This window comes from Nyctibius grandis, chromosome 13 (genome assembly GCF_013368605.1).
Source record: "Nyctibius grandis isolate bNycGra1 chromosome 13, bNycGra1.pri, whole genome shotgun sequence".
NCBI classification, from domain to species: Eukaryota; Metazoa; Chordata; class Aves; order Nyctibiiformes; family Nyctibiidae; genus Nyctibius; species Nyctibius grandis.
This window is the reverse complement of record NC_090670.1, coordinates 6,524,111-6,540,851: the sequence shown is the minus strand read 5'-3', so window position 1 is coordinate 6,540,851 and position 16,741 is coordinate 6,524,111. Positions and strand designations below refer to the sequence as shown.

At 53.0% G+C, this 16,741-nt stretch overlaps 1 protein-coding gene across 1 annotated transcript in view; it reads left to right on the top strand.

Moving 5' to 3' along the window:
* The window catches only part of PCDH19 (protocadherin 19), a 59,149-nt gene that overhangs the window by 18,211 nt on the left and 24,197 nt on the right, over positions 1-16,741 (top strand). Inside the window, exons 3-4 of the mRNA XM_068412106.1 lie at positions 10,543-10,601; positions 13,659-13,828. Of these exons, the coding sequence (XP_068268207.1) occupies positions 10,543-10,601; positions 13,659-13,828 (229 nt within the window). The remainder of the gene's footprint in view (positions 1-10,542; positions 10,602-13,658; positions 13,829-16,741) is intronic.

The window sequence follows — 16,741 nt, the reverse complement described above, 5'->3', positions numbered from 1 at the left end:
CATCGTTATTGATATTATTATTATTTATTTTAATGCCATGCTGCTCCGAGCCGTGGTTGCAGAGGGATCTCTGCTGCACCCGACTCCGTGCGGGTGGTGAGGGCAGCCCCAAGGTGCTCCCATCCATCGGATCAGGCAGGACTTAAGGCCAATTTTAAAGTCGTGACTATAAATTGTTGTTATTTTGCTGGTGCGTCATCACCATCCTCATCAGGATGGCTGGTGCCGAGCCGCCGAGTCCTCTCTTAGCAGAGCATCTGCTGCTTTCAAAAGAAGGGGTTTGCTGAATAAATGGGTTTGGTTTTGTCATGGTTGTTGCTGATATTGAGTAATAGTAGTAACTAAAGGTCTTAGTAGCACCTAAGAGCCTCAAAAGGAAAAAAAAAAAAACCATAGTTCCCATGCCAGGGAGGACCCTCGGGGGTTTGCAGCCTGCGCTGGTGGCCGTCCCCGTCCCACGCCGGAGGGCTGGGTGCTTGGGGCACAGAGCACCGTCTCCCCGAGGACGGCAAGTTTTGGTGCTGATTATTAAAAATGGCCCAAGATTACAGATGCGACTAAGGAATATTACGTAAGTTTTGTAGAAAAATGACCTGAATAGATGAGTGAAGGCTCTGGCTGGTTCTTCAGCTGCACCAAGGCCTGACTGTTTATATCACCTCTGGGCTTTTGAAGCCCTCTTTCAACTACAGCTTACTTGATAACACACATCTTTTAAAAAGAAAAGAATAAAAAAAAAAAAGAAGGACTGAGGGGGAAAAAAACCCCTAAAGACAAACACCTCTATGGAGAAGGTAGGGTTTTAATGAAGAAATATTTTACACCGTTCTCCTACAACCTTAGGGCTAATAGCCTGGAACTGGTACTTTGGCTCCTTAAAAAGCCCAACAAGACAAGCCAATTACGGCCTCTGAAACATTTTTATTTTTAGTTCCTTGTAATAGCAATTCATCCTCGGCTATGGTACATTAACTGGAAGGAACAAGAAGTAGTAAGGTTTTGGCATCTTTGTAATAACCGACGGGCTGTGTTTACCAGGCTGTTAATAACGCGGGGCGGCTGTCGGGCAGGGGAGCGGGCAGCGCGGGGATGGAGAGGGGCGTCCCGCTGGCACCGGGGCAGAGATCCCCTCACCTGGCGAGCGCTTTAGTATCGTTTGTTTCCCTGCAGTTTATTCTGGGAGAAAACAGGCTCCTGTTGGGTGAAATTCCTCAGTTTCCCAGTGTCCCCGAGCTGGCAGCACAGCTCAGAGGGGAGAAAGGCTGATTGGAGGGTGCTGGTGTGTCCCCAAGGATGCTGGAGCCAGTGTGGCGTCTTTGGGGGACAGTGGGTTTCGAGGGGACCTGAGCTGAGCCGGGCTGAGCTGAGCCGAGCCGAGCCAGGCTTCGCATCCCGCTCCCACCCGGGCTCTGCACGTGGTGCCGCGGCCGCTGAGGAAGGTGATGGCAGCAGGGAGGAAGGCCAGTCCTGCGCAGGTTTGCAGTCAGTCTCATGGCTCCAGGGTAGTTTTGTGGGCTGGAGAGCTGCATTTTCCTGCCCAAGTAGGGAAAAACATTAAAATAGGGGAAAACTGGTTTTGAGAAATAATTTTGTTGTGAGCAAAATTCCCTTGAGGCTTAGAGTGGGAGCTGTGAGGCTGTCCTGCTTGCAAGCCTTCCCGAGCAATTACAGATAAACAATGTCAATGATAACACGAGGAGCACACGGGGCAGCGTTCGCCTCGGTTTTATTATCCACCATTATGGGGGAATTTTAGCTGAAGCCAGGTGGGAGCTGCTGGTGCGGGGGGTTCACTCCAGAGCTGGTGTGGATGTGCACGGCCACGTGTGGGGGCACACACGGACCGGGTCAGGGCTTCGGTGCAGCTGTAGGATGAAAACATCTGTGGGGTGTGTGGGTGATACGGGAAGCGCTTGCTGCTTGCCCAAAAATCAGAATAAATGGGGCTTGCACTGAGACACGGGGCAGGGCTGAGGTCCCTGTGCGCCTGTCCTGCCCTCCCCGGCTGCTCCCAGGGCTGCCGCCTGCCACAGCAACGGTTTTGGTACCCCCGACCGAATTTCTGCCTGCTAAGCCCCAAAGTGGGGAAATCCTCTGGCTGCCACTCCAAGCCCCCTCGCCCCCCGCACTGGGGTGCCTCGGGGGCATCCCTGTCCCCTCCGGGATGCAAAAGCAGAGAGAGGTGCCCCCGTGGCGGCCGGGCGGCAGCTGAGCCCGGCTGCCCCTTTCAGTGCCCGGCCCCGTTTTGGTGCCCGGCCCCGTTTCAACGTGCCCCCGTGCCCCCCGCCCGCCCCGGGGCTTGTGCACGCTCAGGGATGCAGCCGGTGGGGCGGCCGCCCGGGCATCCCATCACTCAGCTGTGCCGAGCTGGCAGCGACAGCTCACGCCTTCGCTATTTTTAACTCAGCTGCAATGATTTTTTGGTTTTCTTTTTTTTTTTTCCCCCCAGTGACAAATCTGTGATTTCTCCTGTTCCCTACAAAACGCATCGGTCTGACCTGCCGCTCCAGAAGGTGAATGACAAGGAGTTTTATTTAGCCCTAGCGATGGGAACATTTAAAAAAAGGTTCCTCTGTTATATTTGTTTTCATTCCTAATGGCAGGAGGCACGGAAAGGACAGTTCTGAAAGGTTTTTTAACAAATCTGTAAGTCATGCCCCATTACCCTGGGGCTGCTGATTAGATCCAGATTGTTTCCCGCACTGCTTAGGGAGGGGTGTAGCCCACGCTGGAAGCTGCGTGCATGATCCGTTACACATCTGGAAGTCCCAGGCATAGGTGATGGGAAAAAAACCTTTTATTAGGTTTATTGGCTATTATATCCCCGCAGGGATTTTTCCTCAGTGTATCGAGGCAGCTCCGCCGTGCAGAAGGCTGTGCCCCGGGGGGGCCGGCGAGCTTGGCCCCGTGCCCATCAGCGGGCACATAGGAGGGAGGCATTGCCCCTGCTGCCCCAACCCCCCCCGTCCCAGCCCTGGCGGGGGGCATTGGGCAGCTGCCGGGGCATCGCCAGCCTCCTGGCTGCTCACGGTCCGGGGAAGGGGTCTGTATGCTCTCGCCTAGAAAGCATGCCCCCCTTTTGGGTCAGTATTTTGCTTTTTGGGGTGGTGGTGCCAATGGGAGCCCCGCTGAGGGCTGGGGGTGCCTGCCCTGGCGGTGCGGCTGGAGGGACCCCTGTGCCACGGCCACCAAAGAGCTTTTGGGTTATGGGTGCAGGTTTTTTTATTATTGCATTTTTGCTCTTCATAACCATACTGTAGATTTCTGATGCGTTGACAAATTCAACGAGGTGACACTATTTGTGGCTTTCAGGAGGGTAATTATGGCTTCTTTGTGCGTTGCCGCTCTCGGGATTCAATCTGGGTTTCTCATCCTATACCCTTTTTCAAAAATCACATCACAGCAGCACCTTTCCTCCTGCCTCTGATCCATTTTCAGACAAAAAATGAGAAAGCCTGTATTTATTTGGGGAGAGGACAGGGGTTCAGCGTGGATTAGTGGGCATGCCTGCGCCGTAATACAGTCTGGTGTGGTACTTCTGCTCATTCTGATGAGCGGGTGATGCTAAAGGATGAACTCTCCCAGCGATTTCTCTGCAATGCTTTTTATTTCATCAAGAGAAAATGGAGGCTGGACTCAGTTCCTTCGGCGTTTAATAATGTCCATCAGAACCAAATGCCCTTTATTTAAGCTGCAGCAATAATTAGAGGGTCGGTGGTGTTAAGCAGCCGTGGAGTCTGGCTCTGAGGAATGTTCATTGTGCCTCATTAAATTTCGAATTAGTGCTTAAAAGGTCAGAAATAAATATTCTGTTTATATTTCGGGGATAGTAAATCTAAATGGATGCTGTGTTTGCACATCCTCGTCTCTGCTCGTTCCTGCTGAACCGAGCGAGGCACCGCTCCATTTGGTTTGGGCAGCAATCAGAGTGTCTGCAAAATAGCCCAACCCCAAAACCAACCCTGGTTTCATTGATCAAGGGCAGGAAAATGATCTGCTGTATTACATCTAATTATAAAACATCAATATCAGATGCTAAATGCACTTACTTTTTCAGAGATGGTATGTTTCTAGTTTACAGTTTGCCATCTCCTGTATTCCAGGCTTTAGCAGTAAGCTGGGGTACAGGGAGGTGCTGCAAAGGGAGATGCCAGAGGTCAGACCCTTTTAGCCTTTAGTGAACTCCTCCAGGTGACTGTCTCTTAAACGCTCCTTAGTAAGACCAGAACTGCTTCACGTTTTCCTTCCGTCTTGCCTGGGGCTGTTGACACGGCAGAGCTGCATCCCTTGGCTTGTGCTCTGGTGCCCTGGGGACCACTGGCCAGCCGGGTCCTTTCCAGAGGCCCTGACCCCGCGGGGGTCTCCGAGCCACAGCACAGCTTGGCTGTGGGAGGAGGTGGTGGTGGTGGGCTCCTTGGGGTGTCATAGGCACCGCTCATACCATCGTGTCCATCAGCATGTGCTGGCTTTCCCCTGCAGTGGAAGCAGCAGTAGCTATTTGGGTAGGGTTTGCGTGAGGGTTGAACCCAAAGCCTTGGGCTGGTGCTGCCCTCACCTCTCTGATACCCACCATGCCGTGAGGTGCCAATGCTGGAGAGTGAGGAACTGGGAAATACGGGTCTGTCTTCTGTCACATCTGCCCAGGCTGTGTCCGCGGTGCTCAGGACCCTCACCCGTGGCTGCAGACATTGCAGAGCCGGTGGCGAGCACGGGGAAGGGGCAGAGCTCCTCAAGCGGGTCAGGCACCGGGCTGGTCTCCATTCACCAGTCCTGGCCTCTGACTGATGCTCCGAGGCAGCGGCAGCCTCATCAGCAGCCGGTAGTGCAGGGGCTAATTGCATGGCATCACACGCAACGGGGGATAGGCTCTCCTGATGTCCTTTGTGATCTGCTCCAGCCCGGAGCTGGATCTGATGAGTCTCCTGCTGGTGAGCGGATGCAGACCAGCCGCGTTGCTGGTGTGAGAGCATCAGGACGAGCCCGGCTGTTCCTCTCAGGGCCTCAGGGCCAGATTTTGGGGCTGTTTGGTGGGATTTCGTAATGTGCCTGCTCCCGGAGGGATGGAGTCTCAAACTGCTTATTTATTTCCCATGGGGATGCTTGCTAAAAGATAATGACTTTCCCTCATTGCTGATCCGTACTTCATTTGACCTGGTCCCTAGTTTGAAATTTTCCCTATTTCCCAAGTGCAGCTGGAGTGTTTTTTGTTTAATTTGCATGAACTCTATATCACCCACAATATAGTTCAAACCGTATGTGCTGGCGAGATCTCCTAACAGGCAGCAACAGTTTTATTGCAGATACTGGAGCCTGTGATTGACTGACCCACGGAGAACAGGAGCAAGGATACAGGAGGACTGGGAGAAGCGGTCTTACAAGCCCTGCCTTTCCCACCGGGGAGGCCCTGTGGATTTTTGGGGAACAATTTGCCGTTTCTGTGGTGCCTGATGATGCCTGCAGCACGGAGGGAAGGTCAGGAGAGCGGTGCTCCTGGTGAAGACGTGCAGCTTGATGCGGAGGATGAGGAGCCGTTGCGTGTTTTGTGGGAGGATTTTTCTGAAACCCAAAAGGAGAGATGCACATTGCAGCCTTGGAGAAAGGTCCACTTTGTTTTTTAATAATAAAGGGTGACATGCAAGCTTTATTAACAAGACACACAGGGGGGAAAAAAAAGGCTCAAGGGATAACCCTGAAAAAGTGGCGCTAAATGTGTCATTTTTATGAAGCTGATTTTGTGAAGGGTCCCTACATGCTTTGGCAGGAGGTTGCAGCAGGTTTACAATAATTTGTAGAAAGATAGAAGTGTTTTCACCCTGAAGTGAGAAGAAGGGCAAAAAAATCTGCGCTGAGATGCTTTAGAGTCGTCTTCCGAGGCGGAGGCTGGCGGAGGGACAGATACCTGTCACTTTGGGTTGGAAGAGACGGGGCCGTCTTCCAACAACCACGGACTTTGCTGGGGGGCTGATGTGAGGACCAAGGAGCCAGACCCTCCGCCGAGAGCCCGGATCCAGACACAGCAGGGAAAGCTGGATTTTCACCTCCACGGAGTTCAGTATGAAAAAAAAAACACTTGAAAGAGCTGAAAAGTGGGAAGAAAGAGCCCGACGCTGGGTATCTGCCCCGAGGCAGGGACATGGCTGCGCTGATCTGAGCTCGCCTCCTGGCACAGCCCAGCACACGTCCCCCCACCCTGGGGACCGACCCCAGCCAGCATCCTCTGTTCCTCCATCAGTCCACAGCGGTGGTCGTGCCCAGAGTCGCTGCAGCATGCTGACCTTTCCACTGGCACTTGCAATAATTCCCCTTAAACCGCTTTCGGTTGTTCGGGGGTTTATTTCTGTTCCTAAGGCAGAGAGTGAGCAGTCGTTAGAGCAGCGCCCTGTTGCTAATGGGCTGTTTGCTAACGGGGAAGTCACCCCCACCCAATGTCCAGGTCAAGAAGAGTTGTACTAAAGTTTGTACATCTTTTTTTTTAATTTAATGGAATTGGCAGATCTCAACTGAGAGCAACTGCTGGGGGGGAAAAAAGTTTAAAATTTCCCTGCTGATTGCTGGATTCTGAGTATGTCTGTTGTTGTATTTATATTTGTGTTGCCGAGGCAGCAGTTAAAAGCATTTTTCAAATTAGGCACTGGTAAGCTGTGTGCCGAGCCAGGGCTCTCTCTTTGATGGCACTGACACCAACACGCCTGCATCTGGACAGCAAATCCTGAGCCTGGAGGACAGCAGCATTTCTCTCCTCCCAGAAAAATGCAGGCTGAGACCCCAGACTTTGTGCTGGGTGTGATTCGGTGCTTCCCGATGTCTCGGATGTATTGTTTATTCATAGCACAGAGGCTGGGGGTCTGATCCTGACAAGTGTCAACATCCTCTGTTCGTGTTATGATGAGCAGGAGATAAGAATTGGCAGTGCCGTTCGGGAGGTCCTTGCGGTACCCGGCTATGGACATGGAAGGGAGAGGCTGGGCTCAAGGCTGGGCTCCCCTTTGATTTCTGCAGAAGCGATGGTGATCAGTGAGAAGGTGACGGTTTGTTTGCTCCTGCCAAAATAACGAAGAAGATGAGGGCTGGCCTCTCGATGATGCACTTTGTGAAAAGCACACTTTCATCGGCGCCAGCCAGCCTTACCTTTTCCCTCTTTTTTAGTGCTTCGACTTTGTTCTTCGGGCCTCATTAAGAGAGGGAGTGGATCCTTTCCCAATTAAAATGTTGGCATGTCGGAGACGTTCTTCCCCATCATTTTGCCTCTGTTTGTAAGTGATTGCACTTTGCAGGATGATCTAGAATTAAATCAGGTGAACTTCTATTGAATAATGCAAGCTATAAAGCAGCCTTCCTCCATGAAAAATCTCATTTCTTTTTTATTTTTCTGTTTTGATCCCCTAGCCTGCATGGAGATAACCTTGACAGATAATCCCAGGGCTGAGGAGAGGTCTCGTAGACTGCTGGGCTGCGCCGTGCGACGGCGGGAGCGTGCCAGTGCGGGCAGGGCAGGCAGCTCTCACCGAGGGTGCAAACCCCCAGGCCAGGGAAGCACATTTCCTGCCCTTGTGCCCATGTCACTCCTTGTTTTGTCTGAAATCTGGAAGTAATTAGCATTAGTTGTGCTGCTCTCGGTGGGATTGGAAGCCTGGGAACGGATGCTGCCTGGGACCGAGCCCGCGGGAACCCGCTTGCTTGAGTGTGGACTTGGGGGTTGTGTCTTCGTTAGGGATGTGGTGCAGAGCATCCCGAGCAGCGGGGACACGTGGACCAGGGAGTCCTCGTGGGAAGGAGGTTACTCCAGTCCATCAGATGTAAATCATGAGGAATTTGCTCGTCGGTGGATGATTTCCGTTGGGCCAGGGTTTGGTCTTTTCTTTTTTTGGCCAAAAGTCAACAGCAAAGCTCCCAGTGGTGTTGGTCAGAGGGGGATTTCGCGCGAGGTCTGTATCTGGGCTGCGGCAGGACACGTGATGGCAGCACGTGTGATGTTTCCTCAGCCTGCAGTGGGGTTTCGGTGGCACCGGGTCTGTGCGGGTGGCCTTGGGTGTCCCCTGGCCCCTGAAGCCTGCGCCATGCGGCGTCAGTACTCTGAGCATTTAAAGCTCTGTGTTGTACATGTATGTATTGAAATTTGCCCTCTGGGTCCTCCCACCCACCCATTCCTCTCCCAGTTTTCCTGGGGCTGGGATGGACACACACACACAGGGGGATGAAGCTGGTGGAGGTACTGGTGGGTGCAGGGGGTCTCACGCTGCTGCTGGGCATGGCGGCCAGGCTGGGGACACAGGGATGGAGCCAGGTGAGGCTCTGGGCTTGCTGGAGCCGTTCCCACCTCCGCCAGCACATGGTGATGGAGCAGGCTCCCCACTGAGCAGGGATTGCTCCGAAACTGGCTCTGATCCCTCCTGCCCTCCATCGCTCGGCTGCCCTCAGAGCCCATTTGAGGGGCTGGGATCTCCCGTGGGGCTGCTGGTGGGGACACGCTGTGGGGTGGCATCCCTCCCCCTGGGACGGCAGCATCAGGATTGATGGATAAACACAGGATCAGGCATTTTCTGTGGTATTTAAAGTCTTGTGTGCTGTGTATTTTAAAAATACATGTGTCCATGTGCTCCCGAGCTCTAACCATCAGAGCTGTCCTGCAGGACCGAGGATGCAGGAGCTGCAGGGACCAGTAGTTTGTGCAGTAAATCTCCTGCGCGACTCTCCAGCAGTAATTACTATCTGAAAGTAATAACCGAGCTGTGCTGAGTGCTAGGCCAACTCCCCCAGCTCACAGCTCCTTGCATGTTTCTTTCTGGGAGGCTCCTGTTTGGTAAATTAGATATTGTGCTGTATTTCGGAAAAGGTCACACTTAACCAGCGCTGCCTTTGCTTTATTATCTTGGCAGAGCAGCGTAACCTCTGCCAGGGTACGATTGGATTTCACATTGGGCTCTGCTGCAGCGGCCCCGCTCCCTGCATCCTGCCGTTGTGATTACGTTAGCAGCAGACGCTGCTTTCCTTTATTTATTGAGACATTAAAGATGCATGCATTTATTTTTACCATGTTCATAATTGCCATAAAAACAGGCCATAGTATCCCAGAGCGGCTCTTTGGGAAGGAGAGCGGCCATGAGGCTGGGGCGAGGAGGAGGAGCCGCGGCAGAGAGGAGGCAGGACGGGGCTGCTGGGGCAGGTGGCTGTCCCCACTCCTGTCCTGGGGACACGCTGCTGTCAGCCTGGAGGATGGAGGGCAGAGCAGAGTCTGCCCCTTCTGCTGCGCAGGGTGCCTGGTGGGGACAAGGAGCATTCCCCGGGCAAGGGGTGATGCTGGTGGGAGCCTGGGTGGGTTTCCTGCAGCTCTGGGCGTGCTTCGGGTGGACAGACGGACTGGGGTACCTGACTTATGCAAAGAGATATGCATCCTCAAAGGTACCCAAAGCCCAGGAGCGATCCCAGCCAGGCCATACAGATCCCACCATGTCCCACCACATGGCTTCTACTCTGACTCACCATGCATCTCCCACCACATCCTCGCATGCAGCTGCCACTGCATCCCATTGTGCAGCTGCCTCCGTGTCCCACCATGCAGCTCCCACCGTGCAACAGCCACTGCATCCCACTGCACAGCTCCCACCACGTCCCACTGCACAGCTCCCACCACGTCCTACCACGCAGCTCCCACCACGTCCCACGGTGCATCTCCTACCATGTTCCACCGTGCAACAACCACTGCGTCCCACCGCACAGCTCCCACCACGTCCCATTGTGCGTCTCCCATCATGTCCCACCACGCAGCACCCACCATGTCCCACCCCACAGCTCCCACCATGGCCTCCTGGGTGGTAACACCCTGCTCACTTCCCCACCTTCTGATTGCTTTTCTTGGTTCCTTACCTGCTGCGAGCACCAGAAATCCGGGGCTTTGTAATCTGAGGTTAAAAGACGGTCCTTCAAGTGCAGAGTGACTTGGTGGGTTTTGCTTGCAGATGACAAATCCATTGACTTCCCCCCTGGCTTTCACTCCCCTCCAACTTTTAAGCATGTCACCCACTGTTTGCTTTTTTATTAATAACAGAGCCCGCTGTCTCTGCAAGTGAAATGATGCAAACCAAAGAAAAGTGCCCGCATTAAATTCTCTGGCAGGGGATTACCTTGCTGGCATTTACATATCTATGCAATAAATATTTTAACATGTTAATTATACACTAATAAGAAAAATACCTTTTGAACTTTCAGTCAAATTGACACACGCAGAACAGAGTCCATCAGGGAATTAAAAGCAATTAGTTTTGTAACAGAGCATAGTCACATTGTTTCTTCTCTGCAAATTGTTCCGTGGTCACCAGCCAGACTGGTTTTTTGGGTGAAAGCTGGTGGAAAGACGGGCAGGGACTGGAGTTGTCCGTGCCCAGCTCCATCCCGCTCGCTGGGGTCTGTCCTGTGCTGGGATGCTCCTTCCCTCCCATGGGGTTTGCTGGTGGCTTTTGTCCTGGACCTGCAAACCCGGCTCTTCCCAGTCGTGGAGCAATCATCAGACTTGTAACCATCTCCCTTTTCTTTTCCTCCTTCCAGACCGAAAACTACTCCTTCGATTCCAACTACGTGAACAGCAGAGCTCATTTAATAAAAAGGTACGTAGGCTCGCTTGAAAGCACTTGGGTTTGCCCAGCCAAATCCCGATTATTTAATGTTCTTCCTTACTGCGTTATATACTACTTGCTTTTTTTAATATGCGAACTGTTTCAAGAGTAATAATTTGATTTTAAAAACAGTATTTATTCCTATTAAGTCCCATTGCTCTTGATTTGCAATAAAGGCAAGTCTTTTTTTCTTCTCTTTGGCTCCTTCGCACTGGGAAGTTGCAGCGAGTTTGGTGCAGGGCTGTTACCCTGACAGCTTTCAGATTCATAGAGTTTATTCTATTTGAATGCACAGGAATAAAAGGAGAGATTTGGATGGTGAGATCTGCCTGCCATGTGCGGCGGGGGAAAAGAAAAAAAAAATCTCATTTGGGGGCAGGTTACCATTATCCATTTGGGTTGGATCCACGCTCACTGTTTTAGTTTGAATACCGAGGCAAAACAGCACTTTGCTGGGCTTTTTTCTTCCGTGGGTAAAAGAGAAATCATGGGTTCAGTGGCAACCTGGCAATTACTCTTGGGGGCATTTAACCCTTTGGATAAAGCGCTGCCTCAGAGCTTAGCAGTGGCACAGAAACGTCTCTGGGAGGTGCCGGCTGGGGTTATCCGGCCGAACCCCAGGGGATGGTGTTAACGCAGAGATGATCATCCCCCGTGCGCAGGTGGCCAGGCTCCCCTCTGCCTGCCCGGCACCGGCACCGCACAATTGATGCCATCAGGAGGCCGCCCGGGCTGCGGGGCCGTCCCCCCGTGCAGGATGCGGCCGGCAGCTCTCTGCCCACCTCCCCTCTTCTCCCCAGGCCGAGGTGTGCGGTGGGTGAGCCGTGCCCCTGCCCCTGCCCGTGCCCGGTGGGGTTGCGGGGGGCTCTGCAGAAGCCATCGTGGCAGCAGGGGTGTAACAGAGAGCAGGAGCCGGCCCTGAAGCGTTGAGATCTGATCTGAGCAGTAAAAAAAATCCAATTATCTGCTTGGCTGAGAGCCCATTTATTTACATCTTAAAAATATAAGGAGTAAGGGAGCTGCGAGCGCGTTGTTGAAGCAGCTCGGGTTCAGCTAGCGAAGGGCAGGTGTATTTGCCTGCGTGGCTCATCGTGTTAACGATGCTAATGCGATTGCGAGAGAGACAGTTTGCCTGCGCCACGCCAGAGAGTCTGCAGGCACCCTGAAAAAAAAACCCAAATCTATTAATCTTTCCTCCTTCACACCTCAGATAAAGGCAAGCGGCGCTCCCGCCTGTCGCAGCAGGGCTTGCTCCCAGGCTGTATTGTTTGGGAAACGCTGCTGCCACCGATTCCCCGAGACCTGCCCGTCCTTTAGAGACGTGTCGGCCGCGGAAACACGGCGCGTTGGCTGCTGCATTACGGTCTGGTTCGCTGCGGGGAAGATAAATGCGCTGTAACACGGGTTGCCTGCGTATTATGAACAGCAGCTCCATGTAGGACAGCATTTTCCCTCGCTTTCTACCTTTGTCTTGTATCTTGAGTACAACGAGTGCCGGGAACGTTGTGCAGACATCTAAGAACAAAAAATATTTTCTGTAACATACTGTGGCATCATTTTCATCCTTTGCCTTTATGCCGATGTTGTAGCTCTTCTATCTTTGGTGAGTGAATCTCCTCAAACCCAGCACTTTAATTAATTTATTTGTACTTTTCCTGTGTTGTCTGCCTGCCTCTCTTGCTCATCTACACGCACACAAATGAATTGTAGATTTGTAGCGCTTTCTTAACTTAAAATTCTTTGATGTCGCCTGAAATCAAAGTCAGCGGCTTCAACAGGGACATCTTTATTTAAAAGGTAATGTTTGAAGGTTTACCAATTTAGATGTATTTCGAGCTCCCCCCTTGCGTGCTTTTGCAAAGCATCAGATGGTAGGTGGTCTGCTTGGTTTCCGTGGAGACGCAGAAGGGCTTTTCAAAGTAATGAAAATCTCCAGCTCTTTGGGGCTTTGAAGCACAGGCCGCTTCTTCCACCAGCGTTTCACACCAGATCAGCCAGCGAGAAAGTTTGGGGCTGTGGGTGCAGGTGGATCCCCGCTGATGGGTGCACATCTCCCACACCAAGGCTGGGTGTGGAAGGAGGCGCAGGCTGGGTGGCCCCAGGGATGCCCTGATGGCCTTGCCACCCGGGGCGGTCACATCTGGAGGCGTCCCCGCGGCTTGCTGCAGCCGGGTGGCATGGGGCATCGCCCCTGGCAGGGCAGCGGGGAGCGGCAGGAGGATCCCCAATGCAGCCAGAAGCAAAACTCTTCCATCCCTCCAGCCTCCGAGGCTCCCGGGGGAGAGCTCGCTGTCCCGAGCTGGGTGCCTTGGGGTGATGGAGCTGCTCAGCCCTCGGGGGAAATGTGGGGGCAGCTCAGCCCTCCGTCCCCCCAGCAGTGACTGTGCTTGCAGGGGATGTCAGGGAGCTCCGCTGCGTATCAGATCTCCTTAAAGCTGTGTGAACTTGGACCTACAATCACTGGGTTATTTTTAAAAATAAGAATGGTATCGTCATAGTGAAAAGAAAATACCATTTCTAGGAAGGCTTTAGTTTTCAAACTTTAAGCGATTAGGATTTGGCCTATAACTTAAAAAATTAGGGTTTAGATCCTGTCTAACTTCAATGTGAGATAATACGACTTGAGGGAGCCTAGTTATAGAAACAGCTCATTTAATGGATATATTTTATTCTCCAATTTTATTCTTCAATCCTGCTTCACTCTCAGCTTCCATACTGTCCACAGCAGCTTGACCCATGGCTCTCACTGTACCCATGGGCAGAAGCAGCCTGCGAGGGTACAGTGGTTTTGGGGTGCTGGATGCTGTGTTTTGGGGTGCAGAGGTGCTGAGCAGGGGCTGCCCCCTCGAGCCCCCTTCCCCAGCTCTCCGTGCTGGGGGGGCAGTCCCAGCCCTGCGGCTGGGTGCTGGGGGTGCCAGGGGACCTCCCTGTCCCTGCGGGGTGGGAGGCTGGGCAGTGGCAGCGGTGCCACCACCGCAGATCTCGCTGCAGTGCCGCGGGGGCCACCTTGTCCCACCCTGTAAGTCACAGCTGTGTCTCCCCCAGCAGCTCCACGTTCAAGGACTTGGAGGGGAACAGTCTGAAGGACAGCGGCCACGAGGAGAGCGACCAGACGGACAGTGAGCACGACGTGCAGCGGGGCCTCTACTGCGACACGGCTGTCAACGACGTGCTGAACACCAGCGTCCCCTCCATGGGATCCCAGGGCCCCGAGCAAGGTGAGCCACCGCCGTGCACCCTGGGGGGCTGCCCACCACCCCCCTGGACCCTGCATGCCCCATCGGGTGTCTCGGGTGCTGCCTCGGTGGGTGCACAATAAGGATGCTTAGCGCTTGCTGGGGATAACGCTGTACATTGTCAGAGTGCTGGGGAGATACAAATTAATCTTCACACCACGCCTGTCAGGTAAGCAAGCAGTTGGGATTATCCTCTATTTCACAGGCAGGAAACCCTGAGCATCCACCTGACAGCGAGCGACCGGCGGAGCTGGGATTAGGGCCGGAATTAGGGGTGCCGTGCCCGGGGCAGGTCCCCGCCGGTGCTCCTCTCCGGAGCGCAGACCGTGCGCCCTCCCCGCACGCTCCTCTCGCCGCTCCGGAGCTCGTGCGCAGGCGCCATCAGGGCGACTCTTCCCAAAGGTCAGCGGAGCATGTAGGCAGTTAGTCAGGCGTCCCACGAAGGATTAGCTCCAGCCACTGGGTGAGGGTTTTGTACCTCTTCCCCCCGAACAGGCAGCGGGGTTCCAGCTCTTGTGCATCCCCACGTGCGGGGGTGAAGTCTTGCTCCGAAACCAGACCAGTATTAGCTAGAGGAAAGAAGTCAGAGAAGTTCAGCTGAGCCCAAGCCGTCGTTTGTACTTGGGCATAAATGTCGCTTTTAATGTCTGACGGATGCAAACGTCCTATGCAAACATCCTGTCTTTTTCAATTAAGAAGCCTGAATGCGGTTCGGTGCTGCGGCGCAGGGGAGCCTCGGGGCGCTTGGCTATATCTTGAGATAAGCTGTAGCTGAGGCTCAACTGGAAGCCCCACTGCTAAAAGACTTAAGGATATGAAAACAAAATGCTGTGATTATGAACTGGTCTTCAGCTGTTTAATTCAATTCATGGTAAACATCATTAAAAGCCTTTGTTTTGCTGTCATAAAAGAGTCAAACGGGGGAGAGAGAGTTCTTGCCATCTGCGCCGCCGAATGTGTGGGGTTTTTTTCTGGAGAGAAGCTGATCGCTGTATTAATTCTTGATAGAGTCTGTTAAATGGCCGTAGTTAACCCTGTAAGACTCTGCGAGGAGGGGAACGCAGAGGTCACCTACCCATTCCACGCTGCCAGCCACGCTAATTGGAGAGGGATGGCATCCGCAGCGATAATGTATTTCCAGACAACCCTACTGTGGCCAAAGATGAAAAAAATTAAACATTTATATAACTGTACAGTGGCAGTTTAATTCTCCACAGACCGGCGCCGTGTCAGGGAATGCAGGCTGATAGCTATCATTTATTATTCTTCTATTACAAAGAAATGCTTTTTCATTTCGATCAGGAGAGGGTTTCCTAGGATGCGTTTGCAGTAAGGGATGACTCTAGGAGCAAAAATGTTCATAATTGATTCCCGTCCCATTGAATGGTCTGAGCAACATCTGTTAATTTTTTGTCACATTTCTTCGGCAAAAAAAAACGATCTCAATGGACTGCAGATCGGGTTTTACAGAGATTACATTTCTGATTAAGCCTGCGTGCTGGCTCTGTTGTGCACCAGATAACAATGCAAATAAGTTGAAGAGGATGAGTTGGAGGCAGAGCTCGTTGGAGGAGTCAGACGGAAATAAATATGGTGCAGTCCATTGTCACATGAACTCCTTGTTGCATGTAAAATACCCCCCAAAAATCAGGAGTATTTCCAGAAGGTGACTTCCACAGGCAACCTCTGTGTCTGCCTCCCAGTCCTGCCATGGCCAGGGGGTTGGTGCTTTTGGCTCTGGTTTATTTTAGGGAGGAAGCTGGTGTGCCGTCACTGAGTTGCCATCCAGCTGGACCTGCAGGCAGGTGGGTGTGCCGGGGGGCGAGCTCTCCTGTCCTCCTGTCCTGTGCGGAGAAGCTGGGGGGACTCGCCTGCGAGGTCATCGGGGCGTTCGTAGACCAATGAGAGGAGCAGCGCAGGGGGGAGCAGTTACTGTCACAGAAGCTGAAAAAAAGGTGAAAGTGAATATTTTCTGAGCTGATTTGTTGAGCAGGGACTGCAGAAAATAATCAGGAAAATCAAGACACTGAGATAATGGTGATAACAGCGGTTCCCGCATGATTAAAGCGATGGGTTTGGCATGGTAATGTTCACCCGATTGCGGGTCAGAGTGGCAGGGTGGGGAGGAAACACAGCAAATTCCATGCCAAGGATGAGCAGGACCAGTGGGCTGACCACCGCCCCGAGCACACAGTCCACGGCCGAGGGGCAGCCTGACAGCTCGTGTCCCCATGCTTTGCCTTCGCTTCCCATCCCTGCCCGAACTGCATCTCACGTAATCCGAGAGAAATGGGGTGGGAGAGTCGCTGGGGTTTGCTCGTTGATGTTAATGATCCCGCCTGGGAGCCCAGCAAGGTGTCCCCATGGCTGGGCTAGGACCTAAGCTTGTAACACCACAAGTCCTTTGTGAGCGGCCAACTCTCAGACTTCAACAGATAATTCAGGAGTCTTTATCTGCTTGGTGGGTAATCCTGGATCTGCCGAGGCAAGACGCTGGTTGGCAGAAATCCTTGCAGCTCTGTGGTAGAGGACAATCCCTCTGTGGTGGCACTGGGGGGTTAGTGTGGACCTGTCTGGCCAGCCTTAGACTACTGAGATGCTGGATTTCCTGCAGAAAGAGATAAGCATGGATGGGTCCAAGATCCTTTAGTGTTCTTAAACCAGTGCATGAGCCCAGCACTGGTGGTGAGCACATGGCCATGGGAGCCCCAGGGACCTGCTGCAGATGCTTAGGTGGCCTCGGGGCCTTCTACGTCTTCACTGCCCTGGTGCCACTCTTGGATGGGAGTGACACCAGCTGCCAGTCCCGCTGGCAGGAGCCCTTGCTCTTCCTTTGGAAATGACCTAGATTTCCAGAAAAACAGCAAACCATAGTGAGGAGGGTGTGGAGCTTTA